A 25,400-nucleotide genomic window follows, 5' to 3' on the forward strand; every position below is an offset into this window, starting at 1 on the left:
AATTTAAAAAACTAGTCCCAGAATTAAGTAGTCACAAGGTCATTTTAGGGACAGAATTGGTATCTGGAGACTGTTTCATTCAGTTGACTCCAACAAAACTTAAGACTCTACCTAATGTCTTTGCAAGGACCTAGGGAGAAAGATAGTCTGGTAAGTTCCCAGAGAAGATTCATACTGCCCTATCAAACCGAACATTTAGTAATTCATGTTTGGAAGTATGTAGCTTATAATGCAGTAAAAATTATTAAGAAATTGTTCATTGTATTTTCTCTGGTCTTGTCTCTGACCTTCCTTTGAAAATAACACCGGATAGATGGGTTTCTTGGACAACCATGCAGATACTGTAAAATTATCTGGTGCCTACTTTTACATCATTAGGGAAGTTAAGAATAGGAATAAATATGAAAAGTAAACAGATAAGTCAACTTGTGATTATCACACCATTTCTGTCCAACAGATGAATGTAAGCCAGATAATGCAGTAGCCATTGTTTAAAAAGTAAAAAGAAATAGATGAAAGTAATTTGAATATAATTTAACTGAATAAATCCATATTACTCTCTTAATATTTCAATAGTGATCAATATTTTTAAAATTATTAATGAAATCATTCCTTTTATTTGTGATAAGTCCTTGAAATCACGTATGACTTTTATAGCTGAGCATATCTCAATTTGGTTAGCCACATTTCAAGCACTCCGTGTCCTATGTGGTTAGTGGCTACTACAGTCACCAGTGCAGAACAAGGGTAGCTGATAATAAGTTATTGATCCTCTCTGGAAGCAATTTTATATAACTCTGAAATATTGCAATAACATTTTTGATAAGATTTACTGCATTTATGTTATACTCTATTGGGCTGGTTTTTTTCTTTTTTTCTTTTTTTTACTGAATGGCCAAGATAGTGTTATTATTAAGCTTTATAGGCAATAAAAGAAAAAGCAATAATTATTAGAAACAAAATACCTAGTTCTTTTCATATGGTTACCTCCAAAATTCAAGAAAGTTGAGTGAAAAATCATCAGAAATAAAAAAATCCAGGAATGGAGCCAGATTTTAAAGACGTTTTTTAAAAAAAACAGCTTTCATATATATATATACCAGTTAAAAAGTTTTAAGAAAAAGCCCAAGAAGAAGGGTAACAAAAACATTAAAAACCTAGGGAGATACTTAAGAAGAAATAAAGATCTATTTGAAGAAAAGTATAAAACTTTACTAATGCACCTAAAAGGCAACTTAAAAAATCCTGGGCAAAGGTGTCCACTGTCCCTAAATTAATAAATCTTTATCACAATGATAAAGACATGAGAGTTGCCAAAAGAAATTTTTAAAGGAAAAGAGAGAAAAAAAAAAAAAAGGAGAGGAATACATACTTTTAGACTAATAACACAAAAAAATTGTAAAGCTACAAGGTTCAAAACAGTATGGTGCTGAGCCAAAACCGAACAGAACAAGAGAACAGAACTGAAATCCCAGATACTGATCCAACTACAAGTAATGCTATAGTGAATGATAAATAATGGAAGCATGTTTAAATAAGCAATGAAAATAAGACTCAGTTAATAAATGGCAGTAGAAGAATTAGTTAACAATTTGGAAAAATCAGGCATTCTCTATGTCACCAATATACTAGTAAGTTTCAAATGGATTAGAGTTAATATAAATAATAAACTGAAGGATTAATATAATAAACCATATTTGATCATTTCTGACATACAAAAAGGTAATTTCACAAATAGAGGGATGGAGATAAATATATATATATATATATAAACATTTTAAAATCCACTATATTTTAAATCCACTGTATCAAGACAGTTTGCAAATTCTCTGGTGAAACATCTGTTGCTAGAGAACAGACCATAGTCCTGGGGAAAAGACTTTATCCCTATGGAACAGACTCACTTCTAGGGAAGTGAGAAGGGAACTGTATGAAGAGTTAGTTCTGAACAACCAACTTAAGAATATAATTCTTTGATCAATTAGAATGTTTCACACCCTCATCTGCTAGATAAAATTTTTGTACACTGTATTTTTAGTGATGACTATACAGAAAAAGTGTATGTATGAGATTTGGGATGGCTTTGAAAACAGCAACTCCCTTAGAGAGAAGAAAATTTAATAAATGATGAGTAATAACAGAAGTTTGATTTCACACTGGATTTATACAGAACCTCCTGAGAGAGAAGAGGCAATATGAGAAAGTTGGGTCAATTTTGGTACTTGCAAGTTTGTTGTAGAGTCTTTAATATAACTCACACATCTTTATAGGAAGAACATAAATTTTTCCATCCATTTAAAAAGCCACTACAATTTAAATAAAATATGTACCGTAGAAATATTGATTTTGTTAATATAAGGTATATTCTAAGGTATACCCTATTTGTAGGTGGGAATTGTGGGCAGTACACTTAAAGGGAAAGTAGGATATTTTACTTGTTACAAAGTATAATTACTTGTTATTATATCCCTTTGCTATTACTGTTATGTGTACCCAATATCAGATAATCTAAGTAAAATCTTACATGCATTTAGATATATTTGTTATTTGCATCTGTAATGTTCTTGAGTCTGGGTACATTTTTGTATGGGAAGGGGTGCAGAATTAAGAAAAGAGGTCAAGTAATCTTGGAATGGTTTAAGAAAAGTTTACACTAAAAAAGCATCTAAAATAGTATCTCACTAAAACAAAACGAAAATAGACTATCAAAAGGCAGACTTGGGAATGTATCTGTTCTACAGTTTAGGAAATTCTTGCATTTATAATAGCAATAAAATGCTAGCACACAGTTTCAAATAACCTCATTACATAAAACTGAACTTTAAAACGTTTATTTATTAAAATGGAATTTTATCCCAACAGAATGTTTACTCTAACACATCCCCTACCCTCCTTTGGTGGGGCACACATCACATTAATCACAGAGGAGGGCTCATGATGGAAATAATAAGAACTTTTAGAATGAGAGTGGGTTTGCAGTACTACCTAAACTACTTGTCAGGGTAGGCAAGTTACTTGACTTCCCTGAGCCTCAGTTTTGTCATCTATTAAACACAGGATTACCATAAGGATTAGCTATCATTTTTGTATAAGTACCAAGAACACACTGGTCATTGCCAGCTGAAACAATAGTGATTTGCTTCAAAATTTCCTGTTAAAGCTGGTAACTTAAAGCTTGGTTCAGGTGTTCTAGGTCAAGGTTTTGAAACCTCAGTGCTATTGACATTTTGGGCTGGATAATTCTTCACTGTTGGGGACTGTCCTGAGCATTGTGGAATTATCAGTATCTAGGGGGTTTACCCATTAGATGCCAATAGCAACTTCTTAGTTAACAAACAAAAAGGTCTCCAAACTTTGCCAAATGTCCTCTAGGAGGCAAAAAAGCCCCCGGTTTGAGAACCACTACCCTAGATGGTGATTTGAAAACACTGGCTTGTGAAGAAGAGAATGGTAGCATAAAACATATTATTTCTATCTTAGGGCCACAGAAAAGAAGGCAAAGAGCACCAGTGAATTGCCTAAAGACATTATTAATCAACAAGAGAAGTGAATCTAAAAGCTAGATTTCATGATTCCTGGCCTATAGTCTTCACTGCTGCAATGCTCATAATAGTGAAAAACTGGCAACAACCTACTAAATATATACCAGCAGGAGAACGGATATGTTACAGCATACTCATATATTAATAGATTATTACACAGTGGTCTAAATTAATGAAGCAGATACATATATTAATGTTGATAAATTTTAATGTGTAAAAAAGCAAGTGTTCAAGGATACATATGGTATAGTTCTACTCCTTTAAAAACCTGCAAAACAATATACTATATATTATTTACGGACAAACATGTAGGAAAAATGTAAAAACATGCGTAGTAATGATAAGTACTAAACTCATGAGGAAGGAGGTAAGAGAAGTGGATTGAGGAGGGTACACAGGATTCAACTATCTACCTTTTTCTTTAAAAAAAAACTGAAGCAAATGTGGCAAAAGATTAGTATTTGGTAAAGCTGGTTGGTGGGTACAAAATATTATATCCTCACATATTTAGCTATACATCTGAAGTATTTAATAAAATAATGTATTTCAGATAAAATTCTCAGGAATGTAAGCTAAGGTGTCAAGTGAGAGCTGGGATTTGTAAGGTGCTTACTGTGTGACAGGCACTGTACTACACCAAAATTACCACTGAATGAGACAGCTAAACCAGTCCACCGTACAAATGAGGAAAATTAGGCTCAGAAGTTAGGCAAATTCTGTCCACCTATCAAGTGGGAGAGCAGGATTTGAACCTAGCTCTTTCTGAACCTCAGAGTCTTCTCATGCGTGGTTCCTGAAGACTAGAGGGCTCTTTACCCAGATCTTCTCACAGCCTGCTCTCTGACCTTACTCAGGTTTCTGTTCATTCAAAAGTCACCATTTAGTGAGGCCTTCCTTAATCGCCCAAACTAGAGAACCCCATTCCACTCTGGGTCACTCTCCATCCTCTTTCCTGGCTTTACTTTTCTTCAGTACTTGCTGCTACCTAAAATCCTACTGTATCTTGTCTAGTCTGCCTGTTTATTGTAGTCCCCTTGACCAGAATGTAAGGCTCATGAGAAGTGGAACTTGGCCACCGTATTTGCTGCTATATTCTTAGTGCCTGGCATATAGTAGTACCAAAATTTGTTGAATTACTATTCCTGATACGTCTGTTCTCATCTAGTCTGTCATTAACTGCCATTTAAAAAAAAAAAAAAAACTAAGTGAGATCCTGTTATTGATACTAAAGAAAGATACACATTATTAGCTAGTTTTTTTTTAAGTAAGTAAAAGTCAGTCTAAGTATTTATACAGTAATAAAAATTCTAAACTTACCTCTACAGGAGGATAATAGTTATAATTCCAGTACCAAAAGGTTTTAGGCAGATAGCCCTTGATCAAGTGGTGTTCTGGTACAAAGGGATGAAAAGTTTCTTTTCCAGTGGTATCTCTGGAATCTCCTGCTTCTACATTTATAATTTCCATGCATCTCCCCAGTGCTAAATCTTCAATGGAGGAACTATGTGTACATTCATCTGTTTTAAATGCATTAACAAATCTCTTCAAGGCTTCTTTGCTCAGTACATATCCTGCTCCTCCACTCATGTAGCCCTGCTTTACATAGGGCTTAAATCTTCTCCCAAAGTAAATGGGTTCTTCAGGGTTGTATTTTGAGAGAAGCCATCTCAAGTTATCTAGTATAACATATGTATCATCATCTGCTTTCATAAACCAATCAGCATCTTCTAAATAATGCTCATGAACATACTGAAAAGCTTTAATTGTTTTCCAGTATAGCTGGTCTCTGCCTTCTCTGGTTTTTAATCCCACAGCAGGGAAGTCTTTATTTTCTTCTGAACTCATAAACAATACTTTATTACAACGCTGGGCCCATGTAGCTTTGACGTGCTTGGCCTTTTTCTCTAGATTTTGAGGCCCTGTCATTACCCAGCAAAGAATTTTAACCTTCTGATAGAGGTATTCAGCGATGTCTGTGTTCTCATCTGTTAAACAGAAATTTTTTAAAGTTATATTTACATAGATGTAAAACCCAAATTAATTATATAAAAAGAAGACATTTTCTTAAACAATTTCAAAGACCTTCCCTCCTATATACCTCTCTACCATCAGTGATTTAGCTGAGAAAGGAAAACTTAATCTAATGTGAACTGACATTGTGATTTATTAGTTTCATGTCAATCTTATCCAGATTACTGGAGCTAACAAGAGTTGTCACTATGACTTAAATTTTTACTGTCTGAACTGTGGTTCACTGACCAACAGCATCAGCATTACCTGGGAGTTTGTCAGCAATGTATCTTAGGCCCCACCCTAGACCTACTGAATCAAAATCTGCCTTTTAACAAGTTCTGCTGGGGATTCGTACACATATTAAGCACTGCCTCATATAGTCTCTGCTTTTCACTATGTTCTACAAAGTAAGATTCAACTGGTTCTCAGTAGAACATTGACAGGAATTTCTCACTTCTCTGAATGAGCTTCTGAAGGGCAGGAAGGACAAGCTGATGAAGCAGCATTTCATTATGGAGTCCGCAAGGGTCCAGTGTTGTGAATTTCTATAGTTACGAAAAGGTGGTTTTGAAAAGGTTTCCATGACTACCACAGTTCAAAGAAAAGGAGTTAACATAGAGTTGAGATTACTTCTCATAATAACATACTTCATTCCAAAATGAAATCCACTAGTGAGAAACCGAACAGGTAGAGGTGGTATTTTCAAGACTGTCTAGAGCAGTGTTTTTCAAAATACTGATTTTCAAGGAAATAGGGAGCTTACGCTAGAATATAAAGCAACATATTAATTCTTTCACTGGGGAAGTCGTCTTACACCCACCAAAAAGCCCACTTAGCTAAGCAGTGAGCTTAACTGAGTTACATCCTGGTGTAAGGTCCTTATCAGGCTGCAGATAGGAAGCCAACAATTCACAGGCTGTCAGGCTAGGACTACATTTTGAGTAACACTGGTCTAGAGGAAGAGTCCAACTATGAGATTCTAGATCAGCGCTTTGTGAAGGACCAATTTTTATTTCCAGTAGAGACCTATATTTGTGTAAATATGCTAAAAATGAATTACTAATAAAATAAAATGTAAAAGAGAAATATAAAATATAATCCCTAAGTTTTTGTTTTTAGATTATACACAATTACTGTTAAATTACCACAAAGGTTTCTAACTGTTTAATTCCAATTTCAATACTTAGTCAGTTGTGGACCAGTGTGAGTCTGCAAAACCACACTTTGTACAGCAATGCTCTAGGCAGAATCCTGAGGAAGCATACCCTTAAAGTTAAGGTCAACCAGTGAGTTACAAAAGCTCAGTCCTGTGGAAAATTAACAACTGTTGGCATACGTTTCTAGTTAATTAACTAAGAGGGAACAGAAGGAAGGGCTGGGCAAAGCAGTGCATGAGAAATATTCTCATGTCCCTCTGAATATCAAGAATTCACGATCCAAAATAGACAAAATTATCCCCCTTTCAGTCAGAGAGCATCCACAGTTCATATACTTGAGGAGCCCAATCTCCTAGCTATACAGATATGCCAAGTCCCAGATGAACAGGGAGGATGGTGGAAGCAGGAACCCCAATATGTTTCCCATAGAGCAAGACATCTTGCTCCCTACTGCTGGAATCTGGTTGATAGTCTTTCTCATTCTTTCAGTTATTCATTCATTCATTACTTTGTAGTAGGCATGTGCTGGCACAGGAGATAAAAAGATGACTAAGACACGTGTCCTGCTACAGAAGAACTCGCTTTAGAAGTCACTCTGGAAACTTGGAATGCAAACCAATACTTGATATACACTAAGAGATGCTGTACTAGAGGAATGTATAAAGGGGTTCAATGTACTGAGGGTGAAAGAAAGTAGCTGCTGATAAACACTGCAGAACAGTGAAATGGGAAGTTGGCTAGAACAGAGAAGAAGTGATAAAGCAATACCAGGAAAAATAAGAGATGATGCAGAAATTAGGTCTTTAAGTGGGCAGAAGCTCACTAGAAGAAAGGACAAATAGCATGGTGACATTTGGTTGAGTGAAGGTACATGGATATAACTGAAGATCTGAACTAGGGCAAATGTGCTATGGATTGAGAGAAGAAAATGATAAAGAAGTAGACTGTTAGAATTTATGACAAACGGGACTGACTGGTAAGCAAAGGATAGCACCTACCATGCATAGTTTCTGGCTTAGACAGAAGGTAATAAACTATATTAAATAGAAGGAAGAACAAATTTTAGGATTAGAAAGGAAAAGAAGGAGTGTGATTTACACATGTGACGTCTGAGAGATACAAACAGACCTTTAGCACACCCCACATTTTGTGGGCCATCGAGCAGAACAAGGAGGTCCTAATATATGTGCCTGCAATTGAGGCCAGTCTAGTACAGCTTAACAGTAGTAGAGAAGCCTGCTCCAAATGATCAATTGAAGACCTAGGGTAATGGTACAGAGCAAGTGCACAATGATTAAACTGCTCTCTAGTAAGAAAACAGCACACCTGCTCAGAGCTCAGTCACTGTCATATAAACATTCACACACATGACATGCTTCATAATAGTATGCATGTACTTGCTAGTTCATAAAACTCAACCAGGATGTGATACCTCGCCCCTCAACCTCAGCTTGAGAGGTAGGAAAGAAATAATTTACTGCCAAAAAGATAAGAGAAACAACTTTTAATGGGGGACCTTCTGCATCCCAGAATTTCAATGATTATCAAGTTGCTATATTCTTTTCTATCAAATATATCACAATTTGCAGAGATTTTTGAATTGTGAATGTCTTCTCCTAGTATCTGGAATTGGGCTAAGGTAAAGACAGTAAGAAACAGGTGGAAACTAAAGTTATGGGGGCCAATAACATCACACAGGCAAAGTAAGAGCCAAAGAAACTTGGAGAAAACTAACATTTAAGGGACACATAAAGGACACAATTGAGAATATTTGGTTAGAGATAGAAAAACAGGAGAAAATGAAATCATTATATATAACACATCCCTAGTTTTCTACTTTTCTAATTTTTTTTGCTTCTCAAAAGGAGAAAAGATTAGTAGTATTAGTACTGATAAAATATAAATTGAGATTTATATATACCTCTCGAGTTTCTCTAAGAAAACAAGACTAAGTAAAAACTAAGACTAAAACAAGACGATTGCAAAAACCAAGACAGAAATAAACCATAACAAAATTAGACAAAATAAAAATTTTTAGAAACAAATCAAATCTAAAAAGTTTTGCCTTTTGCCAAATTTTGGTTTCTTAACTATTTCTATTTAAAAATGAATTCAAAATTAGTATCTTATTCCTTAAGTAAATCTAGGTTTTAGTAACTTCCTTCTCCTGAGGCAAAACAAAAACTGTCATTTAATATCTGGAACTAAGCTTATTTTCATCAAAAGACATAGTGGTACAACAAACTTTTCCCAAGTCTCTCAACATTTAAATAGACTGAAAATACTATTTCTATTTAGTCCTTAAAAAAATTAACCATACCTTTATGTTGGCTAACATCTGCATCAAAGTTCATCTGTCCTTCTAGGGGACTCTGTCCATTGTCATCTGAATGTCTAGCATGAGGATCATTATGAAGAATATTAGGCTGGATGTCCTTCTGTTCCCCCAACAAAATACTAAGTAGCTGAGAACATAGAACAAATCCAATTGCTGATCCACAGAGGAAGGTTAAAAAATTCAGCCAAGATTTAGAGGCCATTTCCCGAAAATGTATTTCTGTAAGAAAAAAATTAGCAGGACGTTATAAATTATAAAGTAATATACATACCAAGAGTAAAAGGACTGATAACTTAGCTATACTGGAAAGTTAATTCCTTTCATGCAAGAGAACATTTCTAAGAATATTTAACATTTACCCCTCTATTTTCTGCTAAAGCACACGAAGCCTATACTTTCAGGGATCATTTCTATAGTTCTTTACTAGGCAAAGAGTTCTTAGACTTGACTCTAAAAGCACAATTCATAAAAGGGAAAAACTGATAAACCAGACTTCATCAAAATGAAAAACTTTTGCTTTGTGAAAGACCCTACCGAGAGAAAGAAAAGACAAGCGACACTGGAAAAAAAAATTTTGCAAGCTACATATCTAACAAAGAATTAGTAATAAGAAAAATTAAAAACTCCCAAAACCAACAGCAAAAAAAACAAAAACAAAAACAATCCAATTAGAAAATAGGCAAAAGACACGAACAGCTATTTCACTGAAGAGGATGTACGGATGACAAATAATCACATGAAAATGTTCTATTTCATCCCCCATATATCCATCACACCAACTGAATTACAAATTTGTTAAATTTACTTTATTCTTTCTTCAATTCACTACTGTATTTTAATGCAAATCCCAGACATTAAGTCATCTCACCTCTACAAACTGCTCTGAAAATATGGATATTTTCTTACGAAGTCACAATGCCCTTATCAAATGCCTAACAAAATTATCAATGCCTAACAAAATTAACAGTAATTCTTTGGACTTATCCAACTCACGGTATGTAATCAAATTTCCCCTACTGTCTTCTATAATCAAATTGCCTCAATTAGCTCACAGGTGTCTTTTTACATTTAATTAATTCAAATCAGGATTCAAACTATATCCAAATTCACAGATAAAATGAAAGAACAAGAATACACTTTATATAACAAATAGCTATTAAACATGAAAACTTAAATGAAATACACATTTCTCTAGAAATAATCAAATAATCAAAGCCAACTCAAGATACAAAACCAAAATGGACAAATGACCACAGAGGAAATAAAGAATGTCAAAGAGCCAGACTTCAAAAAGGTCCAGGCTTTTCCTCAATAAAATACTTCAGTCTTTCAAAAAACATATTATACTACATAAATCATTCTAGAAAATTAAGGAGCAAACCTTAACCACTTCTTCTTTTATGCAGAAGTTGGATACCAATATCTGACAGAGCCCCCAAATAGAATAGAAAACCTCAGTCCAATCTCACTCCAAAATAATACATTATTAAACAGAACACAGCCCAAACGTTAGTGGTTATCTCAAGTTGGGTCCCCAAGAAGCAAACGCTGAGGTGAGGCATTTGTGTGAAAGTTATTTATTAGAAAATATTTCCTGGAAAAACCTGTAAGGAGGAGGGAAGGGAAGGAAGCCAATAAAAGGTAAGATACCAAGCAAAGTCCATGGAGAGTAATTTTAGCTCAATCCCTCAAGGTAGTTTTGGAGGCAATGTAGTCCATACCTCAGAGTTGTACCCATACAGTCAATCACTAGTTAAGGGCTATCCTTAGAAAACAAATTTCCCAGACACTTTCACAGTTTACACATTAGCAAAGTAGGCTCTGGCAGTGTGAGGGCAGCCCCACAATAAAGACCCTCAGGAGACTGGTATTTGGAATAAAAATATACCATGAGCCCGTGAGCAGGAAGTAGATATAGGTCTATAGACAGAGTATTAGCGTCATCTGCTACAGTGATTTTAGAACAGGTAAAATTAAAAACTAGTTGGTTTAGATTTGACCTATGGAATCCCCAAAAGGTTAAGCAATGAATCATTCTAGTCCAAGCATCATACAGTGAAGATCACTGGTAATAAGCCTTAACAGCATGGACAGAGATCTCAATACAATTTTTAGTATCTACTCTAAAATATAAATAGCCAGTTAAGAATCACTAGATATTTTAAAGAAAGCCTCTAATATGAAAGAAAAAGACCAAAATAGTCGAATTTAAAGTAACTTGACAGAGACTATGTAATGAGATGAAAATTTTAAAAATCCCCCAAACTATCACTAGTATCCTGAAAGATAAAAAAAAAAAATCATGCCCTTGTATTTCTGAAATAAGAGCAAGACAGTAGCTTAAAAAGAAAAATCCTCAGAACTAAAAGAACTCCAAGAAATTAAATTATAAGAAAATCAAAAACCTCAATGAAACAGCTGTAGGATACGGTTAAGGAAACCATCCCCGAAGTGAGCAAAACGAAAAGGCAAGGAGTGGAAAATAAGAGAGAAAACTGATAATTAAAGATCAGTTGAGAGGTGTAGATATTTCAAGGAAGTTCCAGACTGAAAGGATCCAATGATACCCAGCACAGTAAATACAAACAGACCGATAAAGATACATCATAATGAAATTACACAACACTTGGGTCAAAGAAACCATTCTGTAAGCTTTCAGAGAAAGTGGCAAACTGTCACATATAAGAGATCAGGAATTCAATGGGTTTGAACTTTCAAACAATAACACTCAAAGTTGAAAGCAATGGAGAAATTCTCTTTCAAAATTCTGAGAAAAAATAATTTCCAATCTAGAATTTTATATGCAGCCAAACTATCCAACAAGTATGAGGGATGAGTAAAGATATTTTAAAGACAAGACAGATTTTGGTCAGATCAATATTCAGTGTATCATCCTGCATCTATTTTAAAGCACCAGTAGGGAACTGATGCAGAAATGTTGAGTAAGCTGTTGAGATGCAGGTCTGAAACCTGGGAAAATATTCATAGTTGATCATTTGTATATCTGAATTACACGTTAAAAATAACAGCCAAATCTAAAATAAGATGTAGCAAATGAAAGTATGTAACACTGAATAATGATTCAATGCAAAAGATACTCTTCTAAGTGATTTAAATTCATGCATCCAATCTTACCACAGCATGATGCAGGCTAAAAGAGTTGTGTAAGCTCTTGATACTGTTGATAGTTTGACAGTGTGGCCTGATATCATTAAAAACTCAAAAGACAACTTAAAATTTTCTTTAGTATATTCCCCTCTTTGTCTTCAAAGTATAGCTCAGTAATTCAACCTCAATATAACAGAAGGAAAACATTTTAATAAAATGTAAAGAAGCATTCATGAACAGTGCTTGTACATAAGCCCTCAAGTATCTGCTAAATGAAAGATTCATAGTCAAAACTTAGAATCAACAAGAGATAAAATTATATAAACTAACATATTCACTAAACAGAATACAGTTAGTAAACTTTTTGAAAATTACATGACAAAAAATGTGGTTAGCACACAAGTGAAAAAAAGGGGATGCAAAGTTTTATATGTTATTACAATTCTGTGCTTTAAAAAAAAAAAAAGCTATCCCAAAAAAAGAGACTAGAAAAAATATACCAAAATGTTAACAATTCCTTATTTCCAATTTCAATTCTAATTTCTAACTTCAGTGGTGGGATTAGGAGCAACTAAGATGATGTTTCTTTTTATATTTTTCCAAATTGAGTTCAACAAGTATACATTACTTGAGCAGCTCTCAAAAATTTTAGTCTCAGGGATCCCTTTAAACTCTTCATTAATGAGGATCTCAAATAGCTTTTGTGTAAGTGGGTTATATCTAATTAGATTTTTATTAAAAATTAAAACAGAAAATATATAAATATTTATTCATGAATAGGAATGACAAATCTACTTGTTAACATGAATAACATATTTTATGGAAAATAATTTTATTTTTCTAAAAAAATTATTGAGAAGAGTGACATTGCTTAAAACAAATCTCAGTATCTTTAATAGAAGACAGCTGGATCTGGAGTGCTACATCTTTTGTATTCAATTTGTTGCCATATCATATATTACATAGCTTCTAAAAAACCTGACTGTATACTTCTAAGAGAATGAGTGAAAAAACAGAGCAAATAACATTTTGATATTAGTATAAATAGTGTGACTTTACTGACTTCCTAAAACGACATAAGAGATCTCACTTTCCCTTCATCACACTTTGAGAATTGTTGCATTATTTTGACAAAAATTTTTTTTTCTCCAAAAACACTGAATGGTGGCTGGTAGCTCAATGGATCACGAAATAAACAGAAGCTTGAGAGTTGTGATTTCTGGGTGGATAGAATTCAAAATGGAACATGCTGTATTCAATTTCCCTTCCTGACACAAAAACTAATGTATAAAGCAGAGAAGCAGGCCTTTTCCTTAGTTCAATGCTCTTTCCATTAGGTTTAGGTTCAATTCTCCTTGAGTTACTTACTGGTAGGTATACCCATGCTTAGAAATCCCAGTCTGAGTGTTAGCTAAAAGTAGAGCAGGTGTGAAAGGAAATCTGTACAGCACTCTTTTCCCTTCTCCCTTTCTTCATTTTGATATAAAGCAGTATAACACAGCATTAACTTTGGGTATTATAGAAACCACTGAGGATGCAAAAAATATTTGTGAAACTCATAGAATAGTAAAGAGCATTCTCACCTTTTGATTTTCTGAACCTGGAACTGGTGGGAACATTTTTAAAAAACAGAATTACAGTTTGAGATTTACACAACCTGATTTGAGATTTTACATAATCTTTGAAAGGTGCTACTAAAATGAGCACCTTTCAATGTGTGAAATACTGTCCTAGGAGCCAAGGACATAGTCATTGGTATATTTTCTCCTGTTTACAGAATGTAAACTCCCAGAAGGCAAAAAAAACAGTATCTTGTCTTAGAGCTGCTGTTATGATGCCTTTCACAAGACAGTGGTACAATAAATACTAGTCGGCCTGAAATGAGAGGGCAAAGCATCTCCTTATTTATGCCCCAAGCCACCAAATCTGATTATATTTCTACATTATTTTTCCACTCTAGGATGATACTTTTCTCCCTCCATTCCTTGATCATTCTTCCCTGGACTCAGCTCTTTTCCTTCTCTTCACCAACAACTTCACAGAGGTTTCACATAGCAGTCTTGTTTGAAAAACAATACTTTACAATGCCACAGGATCAAGTCCGTACTGCTTACTTGGTAAACAAGATATGGCTCTAGTTTACCTCCCTGCTCTCTTACTACAGGTACGTCCTATCCATAAAGGCTATATTCAGCCATTCTTCAAATTTGCCATGGGTTTTCATATGGATGACTTTGACCATTCTATTTTTTCTGCCTGGCATGCCTGCCTCAATTTGTCTACTGGATAGATTCTTAATTATCTTTCATTACTTTCCACACTCACTCTTTTCCATTGCCCATGATCAAATTAACTGCTCTCCCATCAAAGATTTCCTTGTTCCTTCATTCACACTTCCTACTATGTACTTACTGCATCATAGTAGGCATGGGCATATCTCTGTCCCCCTAGACTATAAGCTCCTCAATAACAACAGCTATGACTCTCATCTCTACTTCTCTAGCACCTAACACACTGCCTAGCTTGTAAAATGTATTCAAATGTTAAATGTTTTGCGTGTGTGTGCACGTGCACGTGCACGCATGTAAGGGAAACAGTTGAAATTATTTTTTCTAAATAGAAATCTATATCATACTGCTTAATTTATTAAATAAAAAAACATATATGGTCCCATCATTTGAAGCGTTTATACACTTATATAACCCAAAGCCATAAATTAAACATATGACGTGAATTATATGTGTTATTTCCTTTGACATGTATTCAACCCATACAAACTATAACACAAGTACATATTAATTCATAGACAAAGGGACTAAAAATACTTTCTATTACTAATTTATTAAAACTACAGAAATAGAAAAAATTAACACACAGCCTTCACCTAATGACCCTGAAGTATTTTATAAGCATTACAGTTACACAACCTTAGCACTAGATAGGACCTTGGGATTTTATGAATCCTGAAACAGTATGTACAAGGATAAGAAACAAATAAACCTTCCAAAAATTATGTAATACTTCACAATCAAGTTAAAATCAAGTTTTATTGGGTCTCAAACTATAATTCTATTTTAAAAAATATTTCCACAATTTCAGATTCAAAAGTTCGAAAGTGAGAATAACTTTTTGTTAATTTTCAATGAGAACATTAATACTTCTTGCACCCTCAGTAGAAATTAAAAAAGATATAAATAAAGAGAAAGATATCCCGTGTTTATGGATTGGACAAATTAATATTGTGAAGATGTCAATACTACTTTAACTGATGTACAAATTCAGTGCAATCTGTATCAAAATCCAACTTTTTATTTTTCAGAAACACAAATATCCATAATAAAATTCAAATGGAATTTCAAGGTATCCCCAACGAGCCAAAACAATCTTGAAAAAGAAGAGTACAACTGGAGGACTCACATTTCCTAATTTCAAAACTTACTACGAAAGTTATAGTAATCAAAACAGTGTGACACTGGCACGAAGATCAACATATAACCCAATGAAATATAACAGAAAGCCCAAAAATAAACCCTCACATGGATGGTCAAAAGATTTTTGACAAAGGGGCCAACTCCATTCAGTGGGTAAAGGATATTCTTTTTAACAAAAGTTACAGAGAAAACTGAATATCCACATGCTGAAGAATGAAACTGGACTCTTATTTAACACCATATAAAAAAATTAACTCAAAATGGATCAAAGACCTAAACATAAGACCTAAAAGTATAAAACTCTTAGAAGAAAACAGAAGACAAAAGCTTCCCAACACTGGAGTTGGCAATGATGTCTTGGATATGACATCAAAAGCATATGCAGCAAAAGAAAAAAAGAGTCAAACTTGACTTCATAAAAACTTTAAAAATTTGCACATCAAAAGACACTATCATCAGAGTAAAAAAGCCAATCCACAGAATGGGAGAACATATTTGCAAATCATGTATCAGATTAATACCTTGAATATATAGAGAACTCCTAAAACTTAACAACAACAAAAGTCCAATTCAAAAATAGGCAAAGGACTTGAAAAGACACTTCCCCAAAGAAGATATACAAATGGCCAATAAGCATAACATGTTAAGCATGAAATAATGCTCAACATCACTGATCATTAGGAAAAATGCTAACCAAAACTACATTGAGACACCACCTCACATCCATTAAGGATAGCTACTTACAGAAAACAACAACACAAAGCAAGTGTTGGTGAGGATGAGGATGTGGGGAAATGGAAACTCCTGTGCACTATTACTGGGAATGTAAAATAGTACAGCAACTATGGAAAATACTATGGCAGCTCCACAAAAAATTAAAAATAGAATTATCACATGATCCAGAAATTCCATTTCTGGGTATGGGCCCAAAATAACTGGAAGCAGAGTCTCAAAGAGATATCTTCACACCCATATTTACAGCAGCATTGTTCACAATAGCTAAAATGTGGAAGCAACCCAAGTCTCCATCAATGGCTGAACAGACATGCAAAATGTGTTACAAACATTCAATGGAACATTATCCAGCCTTTAAAAGGAAGGAAATTTTGACATATGCCACAACATGGATGAACCTTGAGTACATTACACTAAGTGAAATAAGCCAGCCACAAAAAGACAAATACTATGTAATTTCACTTATATGAGATACTTAATTAAAATCATTAAAGACAGAAAGTAGAATGGTGGTTGCCAGGGACTGGGGGGAGAGGGAAATGAGGAGTTATTGTTTAATGGGCACTGACTTTCAGTTGTGCAAGATGAAAAGAATTCTGGCAGGTGGTGGTCATGGTTGCATAATAACATAAATTTACTTAATATCACTGAACTGTGCACTTAAAAATGGTTAAGATGGTAAATTTTATGTGTATTTTACCATAATAAAAAAATGAAAAAAAAATCAATGATAAAGATGTCAATTTTCTCCAAATTAATCTATATAAATAATGTCATCCCAACTAAAATACAAAATTTTTTAAAGTTAAATAACTTGGTAAAACATATTTAAAAGTTTGGAAAAGTAAACATGTGACTACACGAGGAAATTTCTGAAAGCGGCATGGAGGGGGTGGACTAAGCCTAAGCAGACTCACTTAAGACACAAGATTTGTAAAAGATTAAATAATGTGGCAAAAATTATTCTATTAGCAATAACCGTGCCTTGGATAAACCTCACTGGATACTGCCACTACACAAAGCTGGCAAAAATTATTTTAAATGTTGTTTGGAAAAATAAGCATGTGAGTAGAAAATGTGGTACAGTCATTAAAATAATTTGATATGCATGCTGAATAGGCATATCAATGAATCTGTGAATTGGTAAAAAAAAATGTTTTAAATACTTCTGTTAATTAATACTAAAGACATATTGCTAAGAAACTTTTTTTTCCTACAACCAGACTGTCAGAACTGTTATTTGAAAGTGTATCCCTGTGACTGGAACACCCTACTCTTGCATGGATAATGAATTATTAATAAGAAGCAGCCTCAATTCCCAACTCAGAGCTTCAGATAAGGGTTTTCCAGACACAACATTCCACATTTATCTTAACTTTGTAGTCTCCAAGGAAACAGGACTCTTAAAGTCTGCTTCTCAGCCCAGGCCTGATGTTAATTAACCCGACAGTTTTGCTGGGCTTTAAACCTATCAAATATTCTTCATTTAAATTTTGTCTAAACTCCACCCTTCTCCAAAATCCTGTAATAACCCTATTCCTTCTGGCAGTTTCTCTGGTGTGCAGTCTCTCTCACAAGAGCAACTTAATTAATCTAACTCTGTCAGCCCAAAGATATGTATCTTCATCAGATCGAAATAAAGTTTATTAAAAAACCAGTACATAAGGAAATTTAATACATAATACACATAGAATTTCAAACCAAGAAAAAGATGGTTTATTCAAGAAATGATATTGAAATGATTTTTTGGAAAAAAGATAAAAAGCAACCAGCTGAATTCCTGCTTTTCTTTTTCAAATCCAAATTTTTCCAAGATACTTAAAAAATGAAATTACAACAAAACTAGAAGACAGCATCTTTTTACTTTTTTATATCATGAATTAACAGCTTTTCAAAACTCGAAAGCTGTAACTACAGAAAAACTGTATGGGGTTATTCACTAAATAAATTTCTGGCAGTGAAATTGCTGGTTCAAAGGTATGTTTCTATAGAAAATGTTAAAAAAAAAATCTGTACACCTAAAATACCAGAAAGTATCATAAAGAAAAAGACAAAAGATCAACCCAATATAAAAACAGATCAAAAGAGATTTAAAGAAAAAGAAAATACAATAATCAAGGATGCTCAAATTTCACTCATATTACAGAAATGTAAATCAAATGAAGAGATACTATTTTTAACCTATCATAGCAGCAAAAAATGTTAAGTTTAGTAACAGCCAGTTGACATAGATATATGAGAGAAAACTGGCACTCATGCATTCTTTCTCAGAATATACATATTTACTGTCTTTTGGAAGGGCAATTTGGCAGTATCTTTAAATTTTTTCAAGTATGCTTTGACCCATCATTACATGATCAGAAATTTCTCTTATAGACACAAACACAGAAGTCTCCAAAGATGTTCACGGCAGCCATAGCCATAAATGTTTCTTGATGAAGAACAAGTTTAAAAAAATACATGGACCACAGAATACGCTTTAGCTGTTAGAAACAATGATTTATATGCACTAATAAGGAAAATCTTTGCACATTTGGCAGACTGTGACTTTCTGCTAATAAGCTATAGTGGCTATTGTTTAAATTGGAAAAAGAAGGAAAACAAAACAAATGCAAACTGAAACCAAACATTAAATACACACACACACAGAAAAGAGTATGTTTTCATTACCATCTCCACCCCAGGTTCTCACCAAAGGTAACTACAGTTGATCCTCTAACAACATGGGTTTGAAGTGTGCAGGTTCACTTATATGCAGATAGTTTTCAATAAATATATTGGAAAAAAATTTTGGAGATTTGTGGCAATTTGAAAAAACTCCCAGATGAACTGTGTAAGCTAGAAATATTGAAAAAATTAATTAAAAGTTAGGTATGTCATGAATGCATAAAATATATATAGGTAACTTGTCTACACTTATATCAGCATAAAGTGAGTGATATTTAACATAAAATTAATAATGTGTTAGTTTTCTTACTGTTTTATAACTTTGCTCTCAAAGGATTACATTACTGTACAGGTACAGTATGCCCCTCTCCCTCCCTTATAATTCATGCTTCAGCAATCTTGAACTATTTATAGTTCAATAAACATCTCAGTGCAGTGAGCTCCTCTACCCCTTGTCTTTTCTGTTCTACACAACACCCTTTTCCCTCCACCATCCATGCCTCAATCTCTGTAAATCCCATTAAGTCAGTGTTTCTTAACCCTGGCATAACTGACATCTTGAGCTGGATAATTCTCTGTTGTGGCGGCCGCCCTGTTCATCATAAGATGTTTAGCAGCATCCCTGGCCTTACTCACTAGATGCTAATAGCATTTCCCCTACTTATGACTCAAAATGTCTTCAGACAATGCTAAATAAATACATAAAATATATACAGATTAGATACTAGTCTATCCTTACATAGGCAACTGGGTAACTAAAGTTAACTAGAGAGGAAGGAAAAAACCTTACTTTTCACTACAATCCTCTGTGTTTTTAATCTTGTACCTCTTCTAAGCTTTCCACCACTACTACCCTAGTCCAAGGTCCACCTTTCTCTCTCCCCACCTCCCACTCTTTCTTTCCCAACTACTTCTACAGTCTCCAAATCAACTTATCCCTTTCTTCATCCTTGCCCTTTTCAATCCATTTTTACCAGTCCATTTCACCAGTGACCCTTTTAAAACTTAAACCAGATCACATCACTCATTTGCTAGAAACCCTCCAGTATCTTTCCTCACTGAGACACAGCCAAAATCTAAAGATGAACCTCACACAATCTGCTATCCTGCCTTCATACTCCTTTCTTTCTCATCTCATCTCTCCTTCTTGTAGTTGGTTTTTATGGATCAAAGAGGAACAAACAGCAATTTCATAAACTGAACCTATTACTGTTTCCCTTGCTGTGTTCTAACTCTGGACTCCTTGCTGTTCCCCAAACATCTGAGGTCATTGGACCTGCTGTTCTCTGTTGGGAACAAAACTCACGTGGATATTCACATGGCTCACTCCCTTCAGGCCTTTACTTCCCAATTGGGTCTTCCCTGGCCACCTTATTCCTATCCACAGCACCTATTAACACCTAGTATGGTACATGTTTCACTTACTCATCTTGTTTATTGTCTTTCTCCCATCTTGATCAGTGGTTCTGAAACCTGAGTCTCCATCAGAATCACCTGGAAGGCTTGTTAAAAGAGTTTCTGAAATCAAGAGGTCTGAGGAGCAGAGCCTGAAAATTTGCATTTCTGACTAGTTCCCAGATGATGTTGAGGTTCCAGGGACCACATTTTGAGAACCAGTGTTTTAGAATGTAAGCCCCATGAGGACAGAGATTTCTGTCCGCCTATTCACTGCTTTATTTCTATAACCTGGCACACAGTAGGCACTGTGTTAGGTAAATGAATTCAGATGTCCTCTACTCTGTTCCCACTGCGCCCTCAGATTTGATATGCCATATGGTGCTAAAAATTTACTGAATACTGTAAAAGATAAATTATATGCCTTTCATGAATTAAACTGTGTCCCTCAAAAAGACTGGGGTTGAAGTCCTAATCCCAATACTTATGAATGTGACCTTATTTGGAAATAAGGCTTTGGAGATGCAATTAGGTTAACATTAGGTCAGCAGGGTGGATCCCAATTCAATACGACTGTAGTCCTTTTAAAAGTGGGAGAACATATTAAGACAGAGACATAGGGAGAATGCGATGAGACAAAAGAGGCACAGACTGGTGTGACATAGCTGCAAGCCAAGGAACACCAGTGACACAAGAAGCAAAGAGGCATGGGACAGACTCTTCCCTAGAACACCATGGCCCTGTCAACATTTGCTTTCAAACTTCTAACCACCAAAACTGTGAAATGATAAGTTTCTGTTGTTTTAAATCACTGTTTGTTGTACTTCGTTATAGCAGCCCTAGGAAACTAAAATAATGATCAAGAATGCAAATAACCACCCCAAGCTGTATATAATTTCAACTTCCACCAGTTTAAATATTTTTATAGCTTTCACTGTGAACTAATCAAGTTTCCTGTTTCAGAATCTCTCCAACTTAGTATGGCCTCTCCCTGCCCTCAATGTGTCCCTTCAATGTGCAAGGCAGCTCATTCTACAGGTTCTACATAATTTACTGGGTGGTTTTTTATTTTTTTGGTTTCTTTCACCTTCTTATGGGCTTTCCTATTTCACAGATACACGCTTGTTCGTGTTTTTTTCTTCAAAGGATACGTCTTATTTTCACATATTATAGACATGGGCACGTATTTTCCTTTAGGACATCTGAGTTAGTTGTACAGTGAAAATTTAAGTACACATTAGATACACATTTAGATTTCAAGGTAAAACACTAACTTCTGTTTTATGGAACAATTTCCATTTTTTTCCTTCTCTTAAAAGAATGAACTTAATCCCACTGAAGTTCGGGTAAAAGGATTTTGTCAGATTTTTTCCACTTTGCTATAGTTTGTACATTAGCCTCTTTACTCAAATCTCAACAAATCTTCTAAAAGTAACATGGCTGTATTGAGAAGCTTAAAATTTTAAGTGAATCTGAAATAAATTTCAGCATCAAGTTGTGCATTTTCCAATTAATGTTTGTTTACAGCTGCACTGTCACAAGAATTCCAATCAATGATTTCTCCACACAAAGACTCTACTTTAAATTACTATGGTTTATAAAGTGTATAAGCCTTATAATGCAATTTTTATCTGAGGGAGCACAAATCAATATATAAATAAATAGTGCATAGCATATAGCTAATTAACACACTTTTGTATTTCCATGACTAATCACTAATTGATATATACTCCTAAATAAGTTGGTAATAAAATTCTAATAATTTCTGGATATTGAATTTACTCAGAAATACAGCCTAGTATAATCTATACCCTGCAAAAAGCATATTTAAGGAAAATCACGCCTATCTTTAAACTGATAGTAATCACAAAATATTTTAAAATGTTGACTCCTAAGTATAAAGATACAGAAAAACACAAATCCCATGCAAATTTAAGAGAGACATTCAATAGTTCTCCACCAGTACTAAAAAACCATACTCTTTTCCTGTGAAGAATTTTAAATGAGTCATACTTTCCTTACTAAATCACTGTTTTACTTAACATATGGTAAAAAGAGTTAACTGGTAACTTGAAACTTTACATTCAATTAAATTGTACATCAATATATACAAAGGCTGACAGAAAATAAGTCTAGTTTTTTATACACAATGCTTAGAACACAAAGCATCACATACATAAGGCTCATTTGATATTTATCTGGTAAGAGTGGGAAGTTGCAAAAAGTTCGTTTCACCTCCTAAAAACTCAGATTTCCATTGTCTAAACCAACACCAGAATCAAACAACTTGAAATCATGCACAATTGATTTCCTGGCACCCAGGCAAAGCTATCTGTGTTTAATGCCCAACTTTTAGTAAATTAAATATTCTGTCCCTTATACATTGGCCTAATTACTCACTCTGATGCATTAAAGTTCTAACTTTATAACTTTTAAATTCATAATTTGGATAACAGGTTCCAATCTGAAAAGCGTTAAAAGGATATACCACAGTTAACTACGACGATTTGGGAGAACTAGGTTGCAAATGTAATCAACTTTTCCAAAGCGTGTGACGCTTTACTGTCATTTTAAAAAATAATAAGGGGAGAGGATAAGAGCTACGAAAGAATAAATCTCTACCCATAAATTTCGTTCAGTTTTTCAGTATACAATTTATCCAAATTCAAAGCTGTAAGACCAATTTGTCATCACCTACTAATACCATCACACCTTGTGGGGGAGGAACGCGGAGGAAAGAAAAACTCCTTTCCCGGTCCTCCATGCAGCAAGTGCCCAAACACACCTGCTTTGCTCATTCGGCCAGAGGCACGGGAAATTTACAGAATCAATCAGCCACAGACAAACCTGATGATCCAGGAGAGCCCCGAGGAAGTCCCCAAGCACTTGCGGAAGGCTCCGGCTCGCTGGCGCTGGGGCGGCGCGGCGGCCCGGAGCTCCTGCAGAAGGTGCCCACACCTGGGCTCCTGGTCCCGCCTGGCCGCGGGTCCGCGCGGGGGCGGGAGGGCCCGGCGGGGCAGGACCGCTGAGTGGTCCAGCCGTGCGCAGCCCGCGCCTCACTGTCGCCACCCGACGGTAGACACGGCGCGAGGAAGGGAGGAGCGCGAGAGGGCAATAGGGAAGGACCCACGACCAAAAGGAGGCTACATGTCAACAAAATAGCGGCCCGGTGGATGGCCAGCCCCATGGCAGTCTGTAGAGGCGCTGGGAGCAGGAAGTGCCCCGTGCCTCCCTCAGGAGCCCGCACGTCCCCAGCCCCTGCGGCCACGCCGAGACACCTGTTTGGCAGCGTCGGGGGTTGGGTTCTACCCTCCACGCTCCCCCAACACACACTTCGAGAAAGGGAGGGCAGGGGGAACCGAGACCATGGACCTGTAGCCCGAGGGCGCCTCAGCCGGCCGTACCTGACATCAGCCTCGGCTCCCTCTCGCCCCTCCTGGGGGGCGGAGAAGGGGGACAACACGAGACCGACGACCTTCGCTCTTCTCGGCAGCCGCAGAAGTGGCTCGTGGTGGCGACCCGGGGCCGCCCGCTGCCGCCCAGATTAGGCGGCGGCGGCGGCGGCGGCGGCGGCGGCGGCGGCGGCGGCGGCGGCGGCGGCGGCGGCGGCGGCGGCGGCGGCCCCAGCGCGAGCTCCCGCCCGCTCGCTCCGCCCCTCCCCGCAGCGCGTCCAGGCCGCGGCCCGCCGACGGCGCAGCCGCCACCCAGGGGTCTCCTCCGCTGACGTCGCCGCCGCCGCACCAGCCCCAGGGAAGGGCGGAGCGAGAAGGGGCAGAGTGGGGCGGGGCTACGGCGACGTGCGGGCGCGGGGATTGGCCGCCTAACGCGCGCCCCGCCCTTGTGCGAGGGGGTCTGGGAAGTCGGGTCATCTCCGAGCGAGAGTCACAGCCTGCTTGCGGCTTCTCACAGCCTGCTTGAGGCTCCTCACTGACGGCCTCTGCCTTCCTGGTGCTGCTGTAGGGTCATGCGCTAGCTTCCGGAACTTGAGAGGGACTAAAGCAGTGAAACAGCAGGGACTGAGGCCGCGATACCTGAGGGACCTTTGTCTGAGGGAAGGCTCTTACCCTGCAGGAGTCTTTTGGCCTCTAGCCTGCTCTTAACCCTGGCTTTTTGCTCCTGTTTCCCCCCACCCCTACTCTTGACTCGGTGTTTCTCTGGCTTTAATGAAAGGAAATACTTTAAGATGAGGTACGCAAACCGGTGTTAGATAACAAGATATGTGAACCAGGGAGGGCTGAAAACCCAGTTAGTGATACCACAAAGCCTCCTGTAGACACACGTGGTCTTTATGTCATTACTTCAGTGCTGACAGGCAGTGGCCCGAAGAACTTCCTTGGAGCTTTGCAAAAACTCACCGCCACCTTCCCACCCCCTTTAGTTGGCAAAGGGACTTTGTATCAGAAAACTGGTTTTGAGTTAGAGCCAGGAGCCTCTGAGCAATTGAGGAAACCTCATAGCAGTCAGGAGGTGGGGGCAAGTTCTTGGCTTTATTGGTATTAACCATCATCTACAAGGCCTAGCTTGAGGGTGAGAAAGCTACTCTGCTTTCTTTAAATGCCCTCCTCAGCAGTTCTTTAGAGCCTTGGGCTGTGGGCTGGAATCTTGGTCCCTCCACCTATTAGCTTTGTTAACGTGGCAAGTTACTTATCATGCCTCGGAGAAATAATAACGTTAGGTATTGTGGTTGGATATTTTCCCCTTTAATTTGTTTAGATTCAGCTTTACCGTAGTTTGCCAGGATATGCCATTAATAGATCCCAAACAATCTTCCAAAAGACTTTTAAAACATTTAGTGATTTTTATCCAAACCTCTCATTTTTCAGATGAGAAAACTGAAGTCAGAAAGATAAACTGATAAGCCCATGCTAGAAGAGAAGTGCGAGTATCTGATGTCAAGGTTAGTGCTCTTTCCCTGGTTCATGCCTAGGGACTTTCCTCCTGCATTCTTACCTCCAAACTTTTCTCTCTTCCCCAACTTGTGTATAATTATTGCCCATCTTCACCCACTTCCCTT

General features: G+C 36.5%; 2 protein-coding genes across 6 annotated transcripts in view; one reads left to right on the forward strand and one right to left on the reverse strand.

The window, feature by feature from the left end:
* Positions 1-24,035, reverse strand: part of C1GALT1 (core 1 synthase, glycoprotein-N-acetylgalactosamine 3-beta-galactosyltransferase 1) — a 38,512-nt gene extending 14,477 nt beyond the window's left edge. For 4 of the 5 annotated variants that reach the window (XR_004321526.1, XR_001365721.2, XM_014557507.2 and 1 more), the window contains exons 1-3: positions 23,234-23,383; positions 9,033-9,269; positions 4,860-5,527 (exon numbers count right to left, since the gene is read on the reverse strand). Coding sequence is in view for 3 of the 5 variants with exons in the window: in XM_014557507.2 (XP_014412993.1) it covers positions 4,860-5,527; positions 9,033-9,252 (888 nt within the window). In the remaining 2 variants the exon portion in view is untranslated. Of the gene's footprint in view, positions 1-4,859; positions 5,528-9,032; positions 9,270-23,233; positions 23,384-23,790 lie in introns of those variants that run through there. The other variant, XM_032483964.1, reaches the window with a different exon arrangement.
* A 296-nt stretch (positions 24,036-24,331) lies between these two features.
* Positions 24,332-25,400, forward strand: part of ASNS (asparagine synthetase (glutamine-hydrolyzing)) — a 120,824-nt gene continuing 119,755 nt past the window's right edge. The window contains exons 1-2 of the mRNA XM_014557504.2: positions 24,332-24,574; positions 25,210-25,283. The gene's annotated coding sequence lies outside the window, so the exon portion shown is untranslated. The remainder of the gene's footprint in view (positions 24,575-25,209; positions 25,284-25,400) is intronic.

Source organism: Camelus ferus, chromosome 7 (assembly GCF_009834535.1).
Source record: "Camelus ferus isolate YT-003-E chromosome 7, BCGSAC_Cfer_1.0, whole genome shotgun sequence".
In the NCBI taxonomy this organism is placed as follows: Eukaryota; Metazoa; Chordata; class Mammalia; order Artiodactyla; family Camelidae; genus Camelus; species Camelus ferus.